This window comes from Epargyreus clarus, unplaced genomic scaffold, assembly GCF_041222505.1.
Source record: "Epargyreus clarus isolate Ecla_fem2 unplaced genomic scaffold, WU_Ecla_fem_2.2 ptg000009l, whole genome shotgun sequence".
Taxonomy (NCBI): domain Eukaryota; kingdom Metazoa; phylum Arthropoda; class Insecta; order Lepidoptera; family Hesperiidae; genus Epargyreus; species Epargyreus clarus.
In genome coordinates this window covers 13,871,649-13,888,364 of record NW_027332217.1, presented here as the reverse complement: position 1 = coordinate 13,888,364, position 16,716 = coordinate 13,871,649, and the positions used below count along the sequence as shown (strand labels likewise).

General features: G+C 32.8%; 3 protein-coding genes across 3 annotated transcripts; 2 read left to right on the top strand and 1 right to left on the bottom strand.

The window, feature by feature from the left end:
* The first annotated feature begins 125 nt into the window (after positions 1-125).
* LOC140745043 (transmembrane protein 39A) lies at positions 126-8,008 on the top strand. The gene is made up of 8 exons (XM_073076798.1): positions 126-471; positions 782-1,051; positions 1,472-1,611; positions 2,002-2,100; positions 2,377-2,596; positions 2,968-3,139; positions 4,364-4,506; positions 4,947-8,008. The coding sequence occupies exons 1-8, from the start codon at positions 229-231 to the stop codon at positions 5,193-5,195; spliced, it is 1,536 nt and encodes a 511-aa protein (XP_072932899.1). The 5' UTR covers positions 126-228; the 3' UTR covers positions 5,196-8,008.
* A 945-nt stretch (positions 8,009-8,953) lies between these two features.
* CysRS-m (cysteine--tRNA ligase-like protein, mitochondrial) lies at positions 8,954-11,155 on the bottom strand. The gene has a single exon (XM_073076797.1). The coding sequence runs from the start codon at positions 11,046-11,048 to the stop codon at positions 9,516-9,518; it is 1,533 nt and encodes a 510-aa protein (XP_072932898.1). The 5' UTR covers positions 11,049-11,155; the 3' UTR covers positions 8,954-9,515.
* Positions 11,156-11,432: 277 nt separating this feature from the next.
* LOC140744664 (cytochrome c oxidase assembly factor 5) lies at positions 11,433-12,935 on the top strand. Its single transcript, XM_073076275.1, has 3 exons — positions 11,433-11,657; positions 12,294-12,389; positions 12,808-12,935. Exons 1-3 carry the CDS (start codon positions 11,550-11,552, stop codon positions 12,847-12,849), a joined length of 246 nt encoding a protein of 81 aa, XP_072932376.1. The 5' UTR covers positions 11,433-11,549; the 3' UTR covers positions 12,850-12,935.
* Positions 12,936-16,716: the final 3,781 nt, after the last annotated feature.

The window sequence follows — 16,716 nt, the reverse complement described above, 5'->3', positions numbered from 1 at the left end:
AGCGAAAAAATTCTAAGTCTATGATTGCTACAAATAAGTAAAGTTGTATACTTAAAAATCTTGGCTTGCACTTTATATTATGACACTGCGTTTAGGATTCATTTGTCATTGTCATGTCAATTTGACCCTGAATGTCAAATCAATTCCCAATTTGTCAAAGTCGTACAGGCAAACGAAGTGTGTGGTGTGGATCGAAATATTAAATTGTGACATTTTATCATGTGAGTGATGAGTTGTACCGAAAATGAGAGTGGACCTTTTGTTGTATTCTTCTTACCAGCGGTCGTCGGCTGCCTGACCATCCTCCTGGCGAGGCGCTGGGCCAGTGCCCAAGTCAGCAACACATCCTCGACTGCCGTGTCTCGGCGGCGAAAAATTATCAAAGATCCGCCTATTAAGCGGCCTTTGCCGACGATTACTTGTAAAATGGTCGCGCCGGGTTCGAAAAAATCCTCTGGAATCGCTAAAAAGGTGACAATCACAACCATATCGATAATTAACTTAAGAATTGAAATTGGCCTTGAAAGTATGCCTAATAATTTTAAATGGTATTGAACAATATAAACAGATTTATGTATAGTAGCATTAAAAGTATTTAATACATTTAATACATGTTCTATGAATTTAATGTTTAGTATATACTTCAAATTGACATAACTTATACTGGTAGGTATTAGCCTCACTAATCGTGTATACATGCTTACAGATCTGTATGTTAGCTTCATACATGGTTCAACTAAAATTAATTTTAGGTACTAAAACAGTTCATCTAATATTTCAGGGAACAATCCCAACATGTGAGACTGACATCAACGGAAAGCATATTGGCCGTCCTCGCTTACCGACAGTGGTGCCCAACACGACCACTAATGGCAAATCAGAGACCCCACAGCCCCCAAAGCACATACCATTCCCATATGTCCCTCAGGATGGTGAGCTACTGTTCGAGACAATGTCACTGATGTTTACATTAGTGGCAACAGCTCTTCAGTTTCTCAATATGTATCGGACAGCGTGGTGGCTTCCTTCATCATTGGAAAACCAAGCTATGGTAAGAAAAGTTAATATTTTCAAAGCATTGTTTACATTTGTATTATAAGTCAATGATATTTAAATTTATTTATTACCATTATCCTCATACTGTTCTATTGCTGAACATGGATCTCATAGAATAAAAGGGGCTTAGGCCATGGTCTACCACTCAGGTATTCAAATATTTACATACCCTAAAATATTATGGAGACAGACTTTGTGGCACAACTGACTTGTAAAACTGGGTGCTAAATTTTGTGCCACTTGGCTATTACTATGAGCTATATTTGGACTGGAGCAATATTAGACATTAGCCATAGTTATGTCAAAAAAAGTTCATTTTTGAAAGTAAATGAAAATTATGTGAAAGTAATTTTAATACTTGTATATTATGTTAATGACCTATACCTTGTACTTATTATGTTGTTATATTTTTCAGCATTTCTACCTAATAAACCCACATTTGGTAGCATTCATAGTGACGCTACTCAGCCGAAGATTCCTATTTAGTTTCAGTGTGGCTGTGTTGAGATGTTTCGTTGCACCAAAAGTAATGCCCCATGCTACTATAGCAGCCAGGTATGTTATATTTTTCTAAATAATGCAAATGGAGCAAGATCTTATTTATATTTACTACTTACTAAATTAAAATTGATAAAAATTAGTCACACATTTGGTGGTGTATAATTTTTTTTTTCAGTTTCTTGAGGGAGCTGTTTGAATAATATATGTAAAATTAGACTAATATTGAAAAAAAAACATATATAAACATATTATTTATAATAGCTTATACCGAATACCCTATTATTTTAATTGTCAGTTTAGGTAATAATATCAGTGTTATCGAGGTAGATATACCTCGATAAGTAAATGTCAGAAAGATTGCCATGCCAATTTCAATTTACTACTTTGATTGAATTCAAAATACTTATAATGTAAAAATGAAATAATATTTTTTATGTATTTCAGAATGTTTATACTGGGTGTTGAGTATGGAGCTCTAGCATATTGCGGATTCTTTTTAACAATGAAGCATTCTTTCGTACAGAACTGCCTTCTGTTTTATCCGTAAGTATCAATTTATTATTTCACCACTCTAATTAAATTACCATTATAAAGCTTTTATAAGTTTTGTCAGGACAATTTCCTTAGAAGAAAAAATAATTATTTATTCACATTCCGCACTTATTAAAAGTTTTGACAAATCAAGTTTAATCGCAAGTAATATTTGAATCTGAACCGCCAGGTTGAGAGGGCGAATTTCAAACAACTAAACTATCACTGCCTTTAAAACCACTACCATTGCTAAGAAGGTTATAAAGAAAGATGTTTTTAACATTTCAGTTGTATAATCTACGTCATTCTGTTTGGGTTCAAGTCGGGACCGTTCTTAGAGTTGGGTCATACAGAGGCGCCCATGCACAGCTGTTCTCACGAGCCCGCTCAAGTGCGAGCAGAGGTAGAAGTCCTCAGGCTTGACTTCAATGCTCGCGTGAAGAAAATCCTATTTAACTCCATAATCGGAGCGTACTACAGTAGCTTCATTCCGTGCTGTTTTGTACAGGTGAGTTTTATATAAAATTATTTGGACTAATGTAACTTAAAAAAGGATTAATTCGTTTTTGGATGGAGACAGTGATAATTTAAAATTAAATTGACTTTTCATATTACATAAAAAATGCTTTATAAACAAAATACAATGATTAGAAGTGTCTAATGGTTTTTGTATGTTTGATTTGTATATTTTTTGTGAATCAGAAAGCACCTTAAGTTTTTGTGATATGTCATACTTTAATGACAATTTTCTACTTTGCTGTTGGTCTGAAATACTATGTTTTTGTTTGGGTATATTGATTTTCTCTCTGCTCTATATTCTAAAAATATATCTGTGAATAATTCAACTTTAGTTAACCGTACCACATCTATATTTTGCAGCCATACGTGCACTACGAGATATTACCAGCGGCTCAACAAGTTTGTTTAGTATGGGGGGCGCTCTGTGGTCGGTATACCGCACACTTGCTGCCAGCTACGGTGGCTGACACTTGCCACAGAGCTGCTCACCATCTTGGTCGCTGGGCACCGCTACATCCACCTGATCCCCTAGGTAAAACTCAAAATCAAAATTCAAAAGTACCACAAATAAAAAAATATCAAAAAGTTTTTATCGCAAAAATGCAATCGTAAGCCTTTATATTTTTATATTTGAAAAAGACTTCCATTGATTTTGCATTCTGAGAAACAAAACCCACGCAACCGTTACTTTTGAATTTTCGTTTTTCAACGCGCGAAATATAATCTAAACCGTCATATTGTTTGTTGCGCGTCAACAAACGAGCTGAAAGCACGTGTCTTGTACAAAAGTGCCACATCTCGAAAACTAATCTGTGTTATACATTATTAAATTACATTATTAATTTATAAAGGCAAAAAGTACTTTTTTTTTTAATTAGCTCTCCTGTAAAAAAGTGTTATTTTGATTTGTGGTACTTTTGAATTGAAGCAGCGATATGTCACTTATCATTGGCATGCTTAACACGGCACTGTTTGTCAGTGTTATAAGTCAATAATAATAATTAATAAATGACTTCTTCCTTAAAAACGGGTTCTGGCGTCATCATTACGTAATACACACACTCTATGCTAAGTATTCACTGAGAAAGTTGGACTGCATCATATAAGGTTCTCTCCTTTACCATATCCTTCATACCAGACCAGCGGCACTGCACTGCTACACGTGCTACTGCAAAGATATGTCAACTCTCAGAAATCCACTACTGGACATGAATCTACATTAAAAACTGAGTTTCTCCAAGCAAAAACTGAGTAGCCTAACTGAAAAAATTGCAATATGGAGAAAAGTAAAAGTGTATAGTCTGCTCTGAAGTTGTTGCGAGGAGGCGTAGTCATACAACTTGTTATGGCGACGCGATTAATTTCTATATGCAGAACGGACTATCCGTTTTACGCAGACTATACAACATTTTGAAATTAAGAAAATACAAATAAGTTAAAAATCATTAAAATGCAGTTAGGCCACTCTGGTTCTAGCAGCCTCATATCGCTGCTTTGCAAGAATAATGGCACAAGTAATTTTCCAGAAGAGCCAGTTTAAAATTAAGCAATGTTTTTGTTTCGAAATCTTTTATTTAAAATAGAACTAAAATAATGATAAATACAATTATAAGTAGTTACGTATATAACTACAGTACTGTTAGGACACATTAAAATAGGAAATATCTGGGATTAAATTGTATCTTTAACAGAAAAATGAATTTTGACTTGTGCCATTATTCTTGCAAAGTAACGATATATTATATATCCCCATCAGGAGACCACTCAGAAGTGCAACCATGGTCGGGAGCCCGCTACTGGTGGTTGGGCGCGAGAGTCCGCCACGGAGGCAGTACGTACATCGCCGGTACCACTGTGGTAGCGGCTGAACCGGACAATGCACATCATCTGCGATTCTTTGTGAGTATATTGTATATCTTATATACAGATGTTACCGTCTTTGTGAGTAAATAAGCTTAGCATAAATAGCTATAAAATGTGTCATGTTATGTATGTCATCCCTGATAGAGGAAATATAAGTGATCTTATAAGCATACAAAACATAATATACTGGTTATCAAATTTAAAATTATGCAACAAAATCCCACTGCGACCTTTATAGACACAAACTTTATAGATTTTATTTAAATTTATTTTAACTTTAGTGCTGTCATCACTAAAGTTAAAAAGATTTAAGCTACTTAACTAAATAAAAAAAGGATAAATTAATTGATAAAAGACATGAAAATAAAAATAAGAATAAACAATAAATAAGGAAATAATAAACATAAAAATGTTCTTAACTCTTTTATCTTTGCCTATTTATGTAAAGATTAATAAGTTATGTATTTCGTTTTCAGTCTGTGTTCAGCAACCCACCAGCGTTGCTATGCCTACTCCTGTGTCTACAACTCTCGTTAGTGCTTCTCCAGCTGTGTTTACTCTTCAGTTCGCTAGCATGGAACAATTTCCTGGCCATCGTGATCCTACTCTTCATCAACTACTACACGTTATTCAAGATGACGAGAGACTACTTCATAGCGTGGAGAGTGTATAAAGCTGAGAACTTTATCTTCGATAAGAACGGAATTCAAATACCTGTCAGTTAGTTTCCAGAAATGTTTTTCTATGCCTTAATTAAAGGTTTGGTCATACAATGCGTATTCTAGCGCCGCGCTAGGGCATCAGCGCTAGAACTAAATCTTGACGCCGTCGAGTTGTATTGTACTGAGGTAGCAGTAAGGTGACACAGAGCGCGTAATTTTCCCTTATAATGACGCTAGACAAAAGCAGTGATAGCCTAGTGGTTAAGAAACTCGGCCTCTCGATCGAGGGGTCCGAGGTTCAAATCTCAGGCGCTCTCCTCTGATTTTTATTAGGTTAGTATTAGAAATGACCACTGGCTTAAACGGTAAAGGAAAACATCGTGAGGAAACCTGCATACCTGAGAAATTTTAAAAAAGTTTTCAAAGGTATGTGAAGTCTACCAATATGCACTAGGGCAGTGCCGTAAACTATGTCCTAATCCTTCTCATTCTGAGAGGAGACCCGTGCCCAGCAGAGGGACAGTAATGGGTTGATGATGATGAATGACTCAAGTACGCAGATCTGTAAAAAATACAACGCTCGGTATGACCGCTTAGTTACTAACTCAGTACAACACAAGTTGCTAAATCGTGGCGTCATAATTTACTTCTAGCGCTAACGTATAGCGCGGCACTAAAATACGCGTTATTTGGCCACGCCTTAATGTATTCAAGGTGTTACTGCATAGTCCTCGAATAGCTACTCTGACCATAGACAAAATAGACATTGAGCATGTCAAACGCGTACTGTGGAAAGATTTTTTTCTATAGGGTGAGTATATGTTAATACAGATTAGGTATATAGAAAAAATGTGTGCCACGGCCCGTATCTGTGACGCTCGATATCTATAGATATAAATATCTAAATAGTAAAATAAAACTGTAGCTTTAATATGAGTTTTCAGTATACAAAAGTTTGATTCGTTGTCAAATTGTTGACATAATAATAAAATTAAAAAATCTTGAAATTATTTTAGTTGTTCGATTTGAAAACCCAGTTACGGGTAATATAAAGATTAAGTAAGGTTTTGTTAATATTTTTTTCTAAACATAAGTTGTTTTTTGACAGGTTTAACTCGAAAACTTTTGTCCTAGTGAAAACTCATATTAAGAACTCTTATATACTAATGTTGCCTCTGAACATTTTATAGTCATGTTTCAATTATCATAAACTCTTTCTCCAAATATCACAAACTTATCCTTTTGAAAGTACGTTTTATTAGGACTCTATTTGGGTACCACAATCAATGCACAAATCTCTGATAGTGTTTCATTTCTATTTGAGGTTGATATGTTCACTACAATTACTTAATCAGATAGACTATATTATCGTTTTCTGCTTCTACATGAATAAAAACTGAGTAGAAGCGACTCCTATGTTATACTAAATTCATATGAAAATTGGCGGCAAAGCCGTTCTTTATAAAGTACACAAGTACATCCGCTCAGTTCATTTAAATAGTTTTTCCCATGCTGATGTTAACGAAATTTTAGGCCGAGTTGGTTGAATTATGTGGTGCCAATGTCATTTGCAAGTGGGGATTACAATACGGCAACATAGACTAGTAAAGATTACTCATTCCTAAGCAGAAAATGTACCCAGTTTTGAGAATTGAAATAGTTGCGTAAAAAAGTTTTGCCACGTCTCCGTGCTAAAATGTCCCTAAAATATTTGAAATAATTATTTATTTATTATGTATATTACGCAGTATTAGTTATTTATTCGTAAATTTTCTCAAAAAATGTTTTTATTTGTCAAGAATTCAAAAAAAGAAGTTACTAATAAGCCGTTTGTGGCTTCATTCAATTTCAAGGCGGCGAAGTATCTTTACTAATCTATGTACGGCAATTATAATTAATTAGGTATTTACTTTGATCTTATAATTAATAGACAACAAAAATGCGCAATAATTGAGGTTTACGCGACCAATATATCAAACACTGTTGTTTTGTGGATAATAGTATACCAAATTTACAATGTAAATGAAAACATTTTGAATATGATTTAAACTTATTGAATAGTAAAATGGTTGTTTTAATAAATTCTTTATGTCATGCTTGGTGTGGACAAATACAAGTACATAGAACCCAAAATCTTGGTTTTGTTAATTAAATTAGAATACTCAATTATTTTTGTGTAATGACGATTGTCGACCTATCTTACCTATTTGATTTAAGGAAGAAATAAAAACAAAAAAAATAGATTGAAACTGGAAACGAGTTACCGTTTTTGGCTAAATTATCTAAAATTATTATTTTTGTGGTAAAATAAATTAGGATCTGCTGGTAAAAATATCATTACAATTTAAATTCACTTTACAGTTTTATGTTCAAATGTTTATATTAGTTGCATTCTGTTTGTTTTATTACATATTTTAAAATTTATTTGTATTAATTTAATATGAAGTTACATATTATTGTTTTTCAAATTTGTATTGTTTAGCTCATTTTTTTATTATAATACGTTTTTCACATTAAAATATAAAAAAGATACTTCAAAATTACATAAAGATTAGACATCGCAATGATCGCATCACATAATTTAAGGCCGCACCTATATGATCTGTTGTAAAAAATATAAAAATATAATTGTGTGATTGTACTTAATGTTTATTTACAAATTGCGCTCACGTATTGTAAGTATTGAACAAAGCGATTGTTGTGTAAATTGCATTATAAGACTGACGTTAACTAAGGCATTCGTAAAGGACACTTTCCGAGTATCATTTTGTAGTTTTGTTTGTGATATAAAAACAATTTGTAATCGTAATCAGCTAGGTACAAGTGTGTATTTGATGTGAATTCTGAACAATTATATTATATGCTTGCCATATTTATTTGTTTCGTTTTTATTTGTGACCTAAAACCTTTTTAAAAGTCATAAAGTTTTGATCGTTTACTGCAAAATGAATGTGATCACAATTTTTTCGTAGACTAAAATATTGTTTTTCAAATTTCTATAGCTTCAATAGAATCCGAAACATTAGGACACAGCAGCTACTGTATTGGTGCCACTACACCTTTCGCACCGTAATCAAAGGAGATATAATCACGTCATCATTTGGTACTAAATCCCATTAAGTAACTTTATATTTATAAGCGAAATTATTTAAAGCTACAATATAGCTAGAAACATAATTTATCAGCATTAATCTTACATTATATAATTCGCAAGTTATGAATAAAAGTTTTGAGAAATATTTAGTAAGTATCAATCATAAGTATCACACAACACAGAAATATGACCAAGTTCTGGTAGCCTAAAAAGATGTAAATAACAGTTATTTTAATACCCTATGACGATTTCTATCTGTTATCGCATACTATAAATTACCGGGCTTATATCACAAATTATGTGGGTTATTTAGCAGTCAGTGACACTAGTGTTGATAAACAATACAAGATGGAAATTTTATAATTAGTAGCTCTATAGCTACTATAATAAGTATAAAATAGGTACTTACTTGCCTACTTGAAGTAGCTAGTTGCTAACTTAATTCCTGGTATTCCCATTTTACAAAGATTTTTCCTCCGAAGATTTTCCGAAATCTATGTCTATGTGGGTAATTTTATTAGTAATGACTGCCAGGTATATGACACAGTCCATTAATAAGTAAGCAGAAGCCCCAACGCAAAATCATAAAATTTAGTAGAATTTCCTTAATGGTATTGCATCTCCCCTTGAATGTATCAAGCAAAAACAGAAACTCTTTTTTACGTTGGTTAATAAAAAAAAGGGTAATTATTGCATGTAGTGAATTAAAATAAAAATAATACTATAATTCATATTTTAATAGCATATACTTTCAATCATATGTACAGTTTCACAACCACTATAATTACAATAATTGAAATAATACATTCCTTATAAATAGGAACATTACCTATATTATAAATACTTTTGGTTTCTGATTTTCTATTATTGCTTAAATATCTAGTAGCCTTGTACTCATAATAATAGAAGTATCTCATTAAAAATACCTGTCCAATTAGGACCATTTTCTTGTCACGCGGGTTTATGACCACATGCATGTACGAACTCCGAACTGCATGCGTGAATTAACCTGCTGTAGTCTTTCCGTGTGCTGCATTGGTACAATTTACATGACAAGAAATATATCTCAAATTAAATCTAAAATGAGAGTCACATGCATGCCGACCATAATCAAACGCGTGCACGAACGCGTGACAGGAAAAGAGTTTCCGCATCTCTAAAATTAGTATAATATACATATAGTACAGTATATGTACATTGCTGTAACACATTAAATTGACAAACTATGTACCTAGTAAAATGCTTATAAAATACACTTTACTAGGGATCTTCAGCCATTTGAATAGATTCTACTTGACAAATACCCATGAAGGAGTTTTACTAGAATCATTGATTTGTATTTTGTGTGATTTTAGTTTGTTTCTGACTGTATCACAAGCATTTAACAATTCCTTGTCTTTGCTCTTCAAGGCATTCAACCTGACTGAATGTCTAAATTCTACTAATGTGTCTACCAAAGAATTAGAAATGCTATCTTTTGAGGCATCTTGTAATTTTAATCCAAATCTCGTTAACATATTTGTGATGTATTCTGCAATAAGGATCACAGGTACTGGATAATAATCTGAGGTATTCACTTTCATTATCCTATGAGTTGTGCTTATTAAATTCAGCATAGAATTTACACAAGATGCAGTATCAAAGTCTGTTGTTAAGTATTCTTGATTCTTTTCCTCCACTTTTTGTAAGGCATCAAGTAGTTTCTCATTGTAATCGGCACTACCTGTTTCACTGTTGTTGACATAAACATAAACATCTTTGAGGAAGAATTTGAACTTGTTTAACACCTCTTCTGCAGTTGTCATGACTTCCTTGCTGTACTCCATCGTATATCTGTAGTTTGACATCAAACAAGCCATTCTGAATGTATCTGCACTGTATGTTTCTAATAAATCTGGGATCGACACTGTGTTTTGGAGTGATTTGGACATTTTTGTGTCTCCTTTCAAGTTCAAGTGGCCCACATGTATCCAGTAGTTAGCCCACTGCCTTGTATTGTGGTAGGCACAAGACTGAGCTTCCTCATTTTCGTGGTGAGGGAACTGGAGGTCAATCCCACCAGCGTGGAAGTCTACTTGCGAGCCAAACACTTTACTGACCATTGCAGAACATTCTATATGCCAGCCAGGTCTACCTTTGCCCCACGAGGTCTCCCAGTATGGCTCTCCAGGCTTATAGCCTTTCCAAAGAGCAAAATCCATTTTATTTCTCTTGCTATCATCACTAGGTTCACCAAACTCTTGCATTTTTTGAAGTTTCCCATACGAAGGATACTTCGAAGTATCAAAGTATACGGAGCCATCATCAGTTGGATATGCCAAACCGGAATCTATTATTTTTTTAACGAAATTTTCTATAGTATTGATATGATCAGAAACTCTTGTGACTAACATTGGTTTTTCTACATTGAGACTGGCCATGTCAAGCCAGAACTCGTGTTCGTATTGCTTCGCGACAGTACGAAAGTCCATTTTAATTTCTAAGCCTTTCTTTATTATTTTATCGTCGATATCAGTCACACCCATAGCGGTGACGAGTTTGATATTAAAGAATGATTTAAGAATTCTTTGTATAATGTCTAATTTTACGTAGCAGGATGCATGCCCGATATGGGCCGAGTCGTATACCGTAGGGCCGCAGGAGTACCACGTAGCGATGTGAGGATCACTCAGAATCACTGGAACAGTCTGTTCGGCGACGCAGTTGTAAATATACACGCCGGTAGGATTACCGTTCGGCATTAGCCATTTCGTCTCTTTGTACGGTTTTAAACTACACACGTGTGATAATTTTCTAGAGAACAGTGGGAAAATTTCTCTCATTGCTGAATTAATTCACTTCCTGTTATTAATGTAAAGCTATTCGATTGAGTGGACACTTGACAATGAAGTTTTGTTATATCGTTTTTTATATTTATAATCTTACGATAACAGCTGACACTGACAGTTCACAGCTGATTCATTTTGACAATTTTTATTGACTATTGCCATAGAACATTGCATGTATAGAAAAAACATTTACAATATGTGCATATTTACAATATGTGTTTATCCTATGTTAAAGCTTACTTACACATAATATATAGTTTTTAATCAACAATATATATGAGTTATATTTAAACAAGGTTTACATATTATTAGCTTACTATACTATTTGATCATAATGTTTATAGTTTACGTCAAAGTCAAAAGATAAAGTGAATTCGGTAAACGTCAAATATACGTCAAATTTATCAATCGAGGGAAGATAAATTTCTTTTGGAACCAAGTTATCAATAAATCTTTTATTACTTTACGTACAGTGAATGTTATTTGTGACAGAGAATGGTTACGTTTGCCCCAGATGAAGTTGGTTTGGTGGACAAGACGCCCTGCGCCGGAATTCGGGCAGATCTTAAGATGTGTTTGTTGAGCAGTAGTTGCTGTAAAAAGGTTAACATTCTTTATCTTTTTTTTTATTATATAGGAGTAGCAGACGAGCATGCAGTCCACCTGGTGGTAAGTGGCTACTGCCGCCCATGGATATCTGTAATCAACCCCATATGTCCCTGAGGTCGGCCACAGATGCGCCGCTACCCCTGAGGATTATGCTGGAACGCCTCGGAAAAGTCTGTCTCCCTTACCACACCCTTCAAACCGGAACACAGCAGCGCCTAACACTGCTGTTATTAGGTAGAAATAGGTGTGACGGTGGTGCCGCCGGAGTCGAACCATAAAGGGTTCTACCACCTTCAAATCTTATTCTCCCTAGTACCTTTATATATGAACTAATAAACGGGGCTTTCTTGTATGTAACCAATTACATATATAAAACAAATTGTAATTGAAGAGTCATAGATGCGCTGTCACTCCTGTGAACCAAGATATATAATTCAGTCGGCATTCATTCCTTTCCACCGTCACGCAAGAAATGCTTCATGATAGAAACAGGTTCAGCTCAGAAATTGGAGGAAGGTTAATACACTGTCATTAGGTTTCCGTACCCAAAGCATATTTTACCTTTCTGTTTGATTTTTATCTATACCTTACCTATGCAATTTAAGGATTATATTAATTTATTATTTTCAGGATAAAAAGACTCCCAGAGAATGTTTAAAAGAAGGCACAGTTCCTGATGAATGTCTACAGTTAAGGCAAAGTTTCTTTGAATGTAAAAGATCATTGGTAAGTGTCACACAATTTTGTAAAGTAAGTTGCATATACAATACAGGGCCAATAATATATGCTATTTAAGCTAATTGTGTAATTAATTACTATTCTCTTGTCTGATTTTCTAGTTTCTATTAACTTAAGGTGTAGAGTTGTATCTAGTTTCTTTTTGATATTGGTGACTTCTACCATCTAATGCTTTCCAGAAAGATCTAGATTTTTTTTTATTTGGATATCTGATTATGATTAAGTGACACACTATATAGAAAATCTTGATGTGAAAAGTCTATGCCATATTACAAAAAAGAAATCATTGTGCAAAATTATCTGCATATTATATATTTCAAAGACATTTAAAACATAACTTTACTTTCGTTAATATACTGGTCATAAATACTATGGTTTAATTATTTTTATTTTCTCTTATTTCCAGCTCGACAATAGAAGAAGGTTCAGAGGCCACAAAGGGTACTGATTAGGACTTTTTAATTTAGATGTATTAGTTTATCTGTTAAGAAACAAGGATGTTAAGTTTGTAAATAAAAAGTATTATTTCTAGTATTTCTTGTCTTTTAATGGTCCTATGATTGGGGATTGAAGATGCTTTGAAAATTATAACTAATTATAGTTGTAACATTTCAATATACTGATTTTGTTTCATTATTGTACCCTCTAAAATAAAGATTTCATGCTAAATTCATATTTTTCTCATATTGAAGAAAGTTATAATAAACCCTGAATACAAAAGTTTTCTTAAAATGTCACAAGAAAGGGCAATTATTTTTTTTATAAATTTAGAATTTAGGGTTCTTAATTATCTTAAGTATGGTAGACTGAATTTGATAATATGGGTCTTTGATATTACTTGCCTTATATGTTAAAATTAAAATAAAACTATACATTATAGACCAGCGTTTCCCAACCTTTTTCAGTCCATGGACCCTTAGGAAATCAAGCACATTTTTCACGGACTCCCTTAATAAAATTAAGACAAAAAAAAAACAGTCCCCGCCAAAACATAATTTGAAAGACCGATTTATGTATTTTCTTTAGATGCATCTTTATGTTTTTTTTTTGAAATACCGTGTGCTTACATCACGTTTTTCTAATAAAACTGGTTTGCTGATTTTTCGTTTAGCGACTGTTTTGCATTTAATGAGCAATTTATGTATGGTCCGGAGATGACACCGCGGATCCCCTTACATATACTCGCGTACCCCCAGGGGTCCGCGGACCACAGGTTGGGAAACGGGGCTATAGACTATGTCAAGTCGAAGATCAATCTCTCCTTTGGTATGGGTATTACAGGAAATTGCATAATCAGATCCAGATGGCTAGCACCATTTCTGTATATAATTGTTCATTTACTGAATGCACCACCCCCCTTTTTACTATATATTGGCGTGCAGCAATGGGTTTATAGGGATAATTGGAAGGAAATAAAACAAAAACCAAATTCCATTGTTTTATTATAAAAATAATTCAAATTTTTATTTGTCTAATAAGGAGCTTAGCTCAATGAAAACTAGCTTTCCAAGCTAAACAATAAATTTAAATATATTCTTTAATCTAATTTGCACTTAACTACAGTTGGTATTTGGTACTGAGTTTTTCAGTAATGTTACAAAGTCATAAACTACAATGTTGATAAAAAGAAGATTTTGCAAACATTTTATTTCTTTACAAGCTTTCCCCTTTTAATGCCTTCAGGGGATGAAAATTTCAAATATTATTTTTTGATACTCATCTTCGTATAGATTACGTGGGGTTTTATCAGAGAAGGGGTAAAATTACAAGATTGAAATTGACCACATTTTTTTAAATTGGTAATTGAAAATAACCACATTACAAATATTAAGGTTCATTCAAAATTATGTAGTATGATGTTGTCACTTTTAAAAAATGTTGCCAAGTTAGTGTACAATTTCAATACGTGTTTTTTGTTTTTACCCCAACTCCGTTATTACCTCAACTTACCTTAGCACAAAGAACTAGGCAATTTTTTGTTTCTAGACTCACCAGTTTAATATGTGCGTTGTCTGTCAGTCAGTCAAAGTTACACATGTGTATAAAGTAGATTTCCTTCCTAAACTTCTTAAACTGTTTTGATAAGTATCTACTTAATTCAGAATTATTAGACTGATTAGATTTTTAATAAAAAATATTGTCGTAGGTAATGTATACTTCTTTGAATTTTACCCAAATTGTGGCACAGTAACACACTAATATTAAAATTATTAAACTTCGTAACAGAAAAATAACACGTCAACATATTTTTCCGATTCGAAATTACACAAATTATTGCAAATACTTATTTAACAAATTTAACCAAAACATTACCTTTATGTTAAAAAATGTGGAAGTTCGTTGTCGATAATATGCAACTAGTAGACTAAAGACTACAATACGATAACATTGTAAAAAGCTTGCTACCTACTATTTTAAGGCCCAAAAATGCGTTTGTGCTTATCTTTAAAAGTACCTATTCTATTGCATATTGCAAAATCTTTGTAGCGACTATATCAAAAATACCGAATTGTCAAGAATTTTGTACTAAAAAGTGACTGAATTTTCAAATTTAGCCTTTTTATGTATGCAAGTAGGGAGAAGATAAGTTCAATTGTGTTGAAAATGGTAAAGAATAATAATTCATAGGACTTTACAAAACTTTGAACATGACACCAGATTTTTATTACAAATATTTCTTAATATATAAATAGAAGTAGCAAAAACGTTGTTAATGATTTCGTAAATAGCGGAAAAAGGTTAGAGACAGCCATGTAATTTTACCTGACACCTGAAGACTTAAATATATAAGGTGAGAATCTAGTCTGTGTACCTAAAGTGTTTATATTTCCACGTCGAAACCACAGAAAAGTGCAACAATAAATGTTAAAATGATATTTGGTTTACAAACACTCTTATTACAAGCTTTTTATACATAAACGATCTTTAAATACTTGATTTAGCATAGGATATTAACTTAAATGTTTATTATGATTGAAAACATGTCAAAGTAGAATTATTTTATTATTATAAATATTTTAATTCTTCTTTTTATTAAGAATAACATTGAGTTTAAGTGTCGACGATTTTCGTATACTTAAGCCGACTTTAAAAAATAAGTGTTAAATATTATAGTTTTTGTCAGGTTTATAACTTCTTAGTTAAAATTGACTGGCTTTAGCACCTTAACAAAATAAGTCCTTACTATAAATACATCTTTCAATTGACAATAGTTATTATATCCGATGGTTCATGAAAAATTAAGAAACATACGTATTCATACATATTCGCCGAATGCAATTGTGTGTGTTTTAATATATACCTATATGCAATTTTTAAAAAGTACTTTTTTGAAATCCCTTTGTTATCTATGGCTATGTAAGGCAAAATATTTAGATTATTAATTTTGTCCAAAAAAGACAGAAATAGATTAGATATTTTTACTTTTTAAACACTAATTTAATTAATTGTTTATCGTGTGCAGGAGGCCATATTCCTAAGCATTTGCAATAAGCATCTAACACCTACACGTGTGCACAAATTTCAATAACCATTAACAACAATATTAGGTTTGCACAAAATTTTACAATACCTTAAAGTTTAACCCTTTGGTCTTTCATCGCGCTCTCAACAATTTTAGGTTCCTAATTCTTATTTTGAAATTATAAGACCTATCTTTGTAGGATGGTACGGGTTTATTCTTAATATAAAATTACTATATTCCAATAAAATACCTATTAGGTAATTTTAGGGTAATTGAACACATTTTATAAACGCATACGCCTCTACTTGGCACACTCCACTACGTTGCCCCATTGCAAATGGCGGAGTTTATAACTTGAACACATCTTACATTAACAAGATCGTACTATTTTAAGATAATAGCAATGTTTTATTGAAATAAATATTATTTTAGGTGATACTATCTACTTTTTGACTCTGGTAAACGATTAGCAAGTTTACAGTTTACTCCAAACGTATTGTCAGTCTAACTATGAACGAGCGTCACGCATTTGTTGGTTTTTCTTGATTATTCAACTTTAATTCACACTGAACCAACAATTTTCCACTACGCTACATATAGTTTAGTTAGTACCTATGCGCAGTACCTACTGTTAGTATTAAAGTGGGTGACGACACGTTTGGTTTATATTTGAACATAGAGTTGAAAATTTAACCGTCTTTTCTCGTGGTGATAAGTTGACAATACTGGACATAGTAATAAATTAGTGTACAAACGATTTACGGACAATTAAACTATATAATCATATTATACAAATGACGGTAATATAAGCGATTAAAAGGAAAATAACCATTAAACCTTAATTGTCGAACA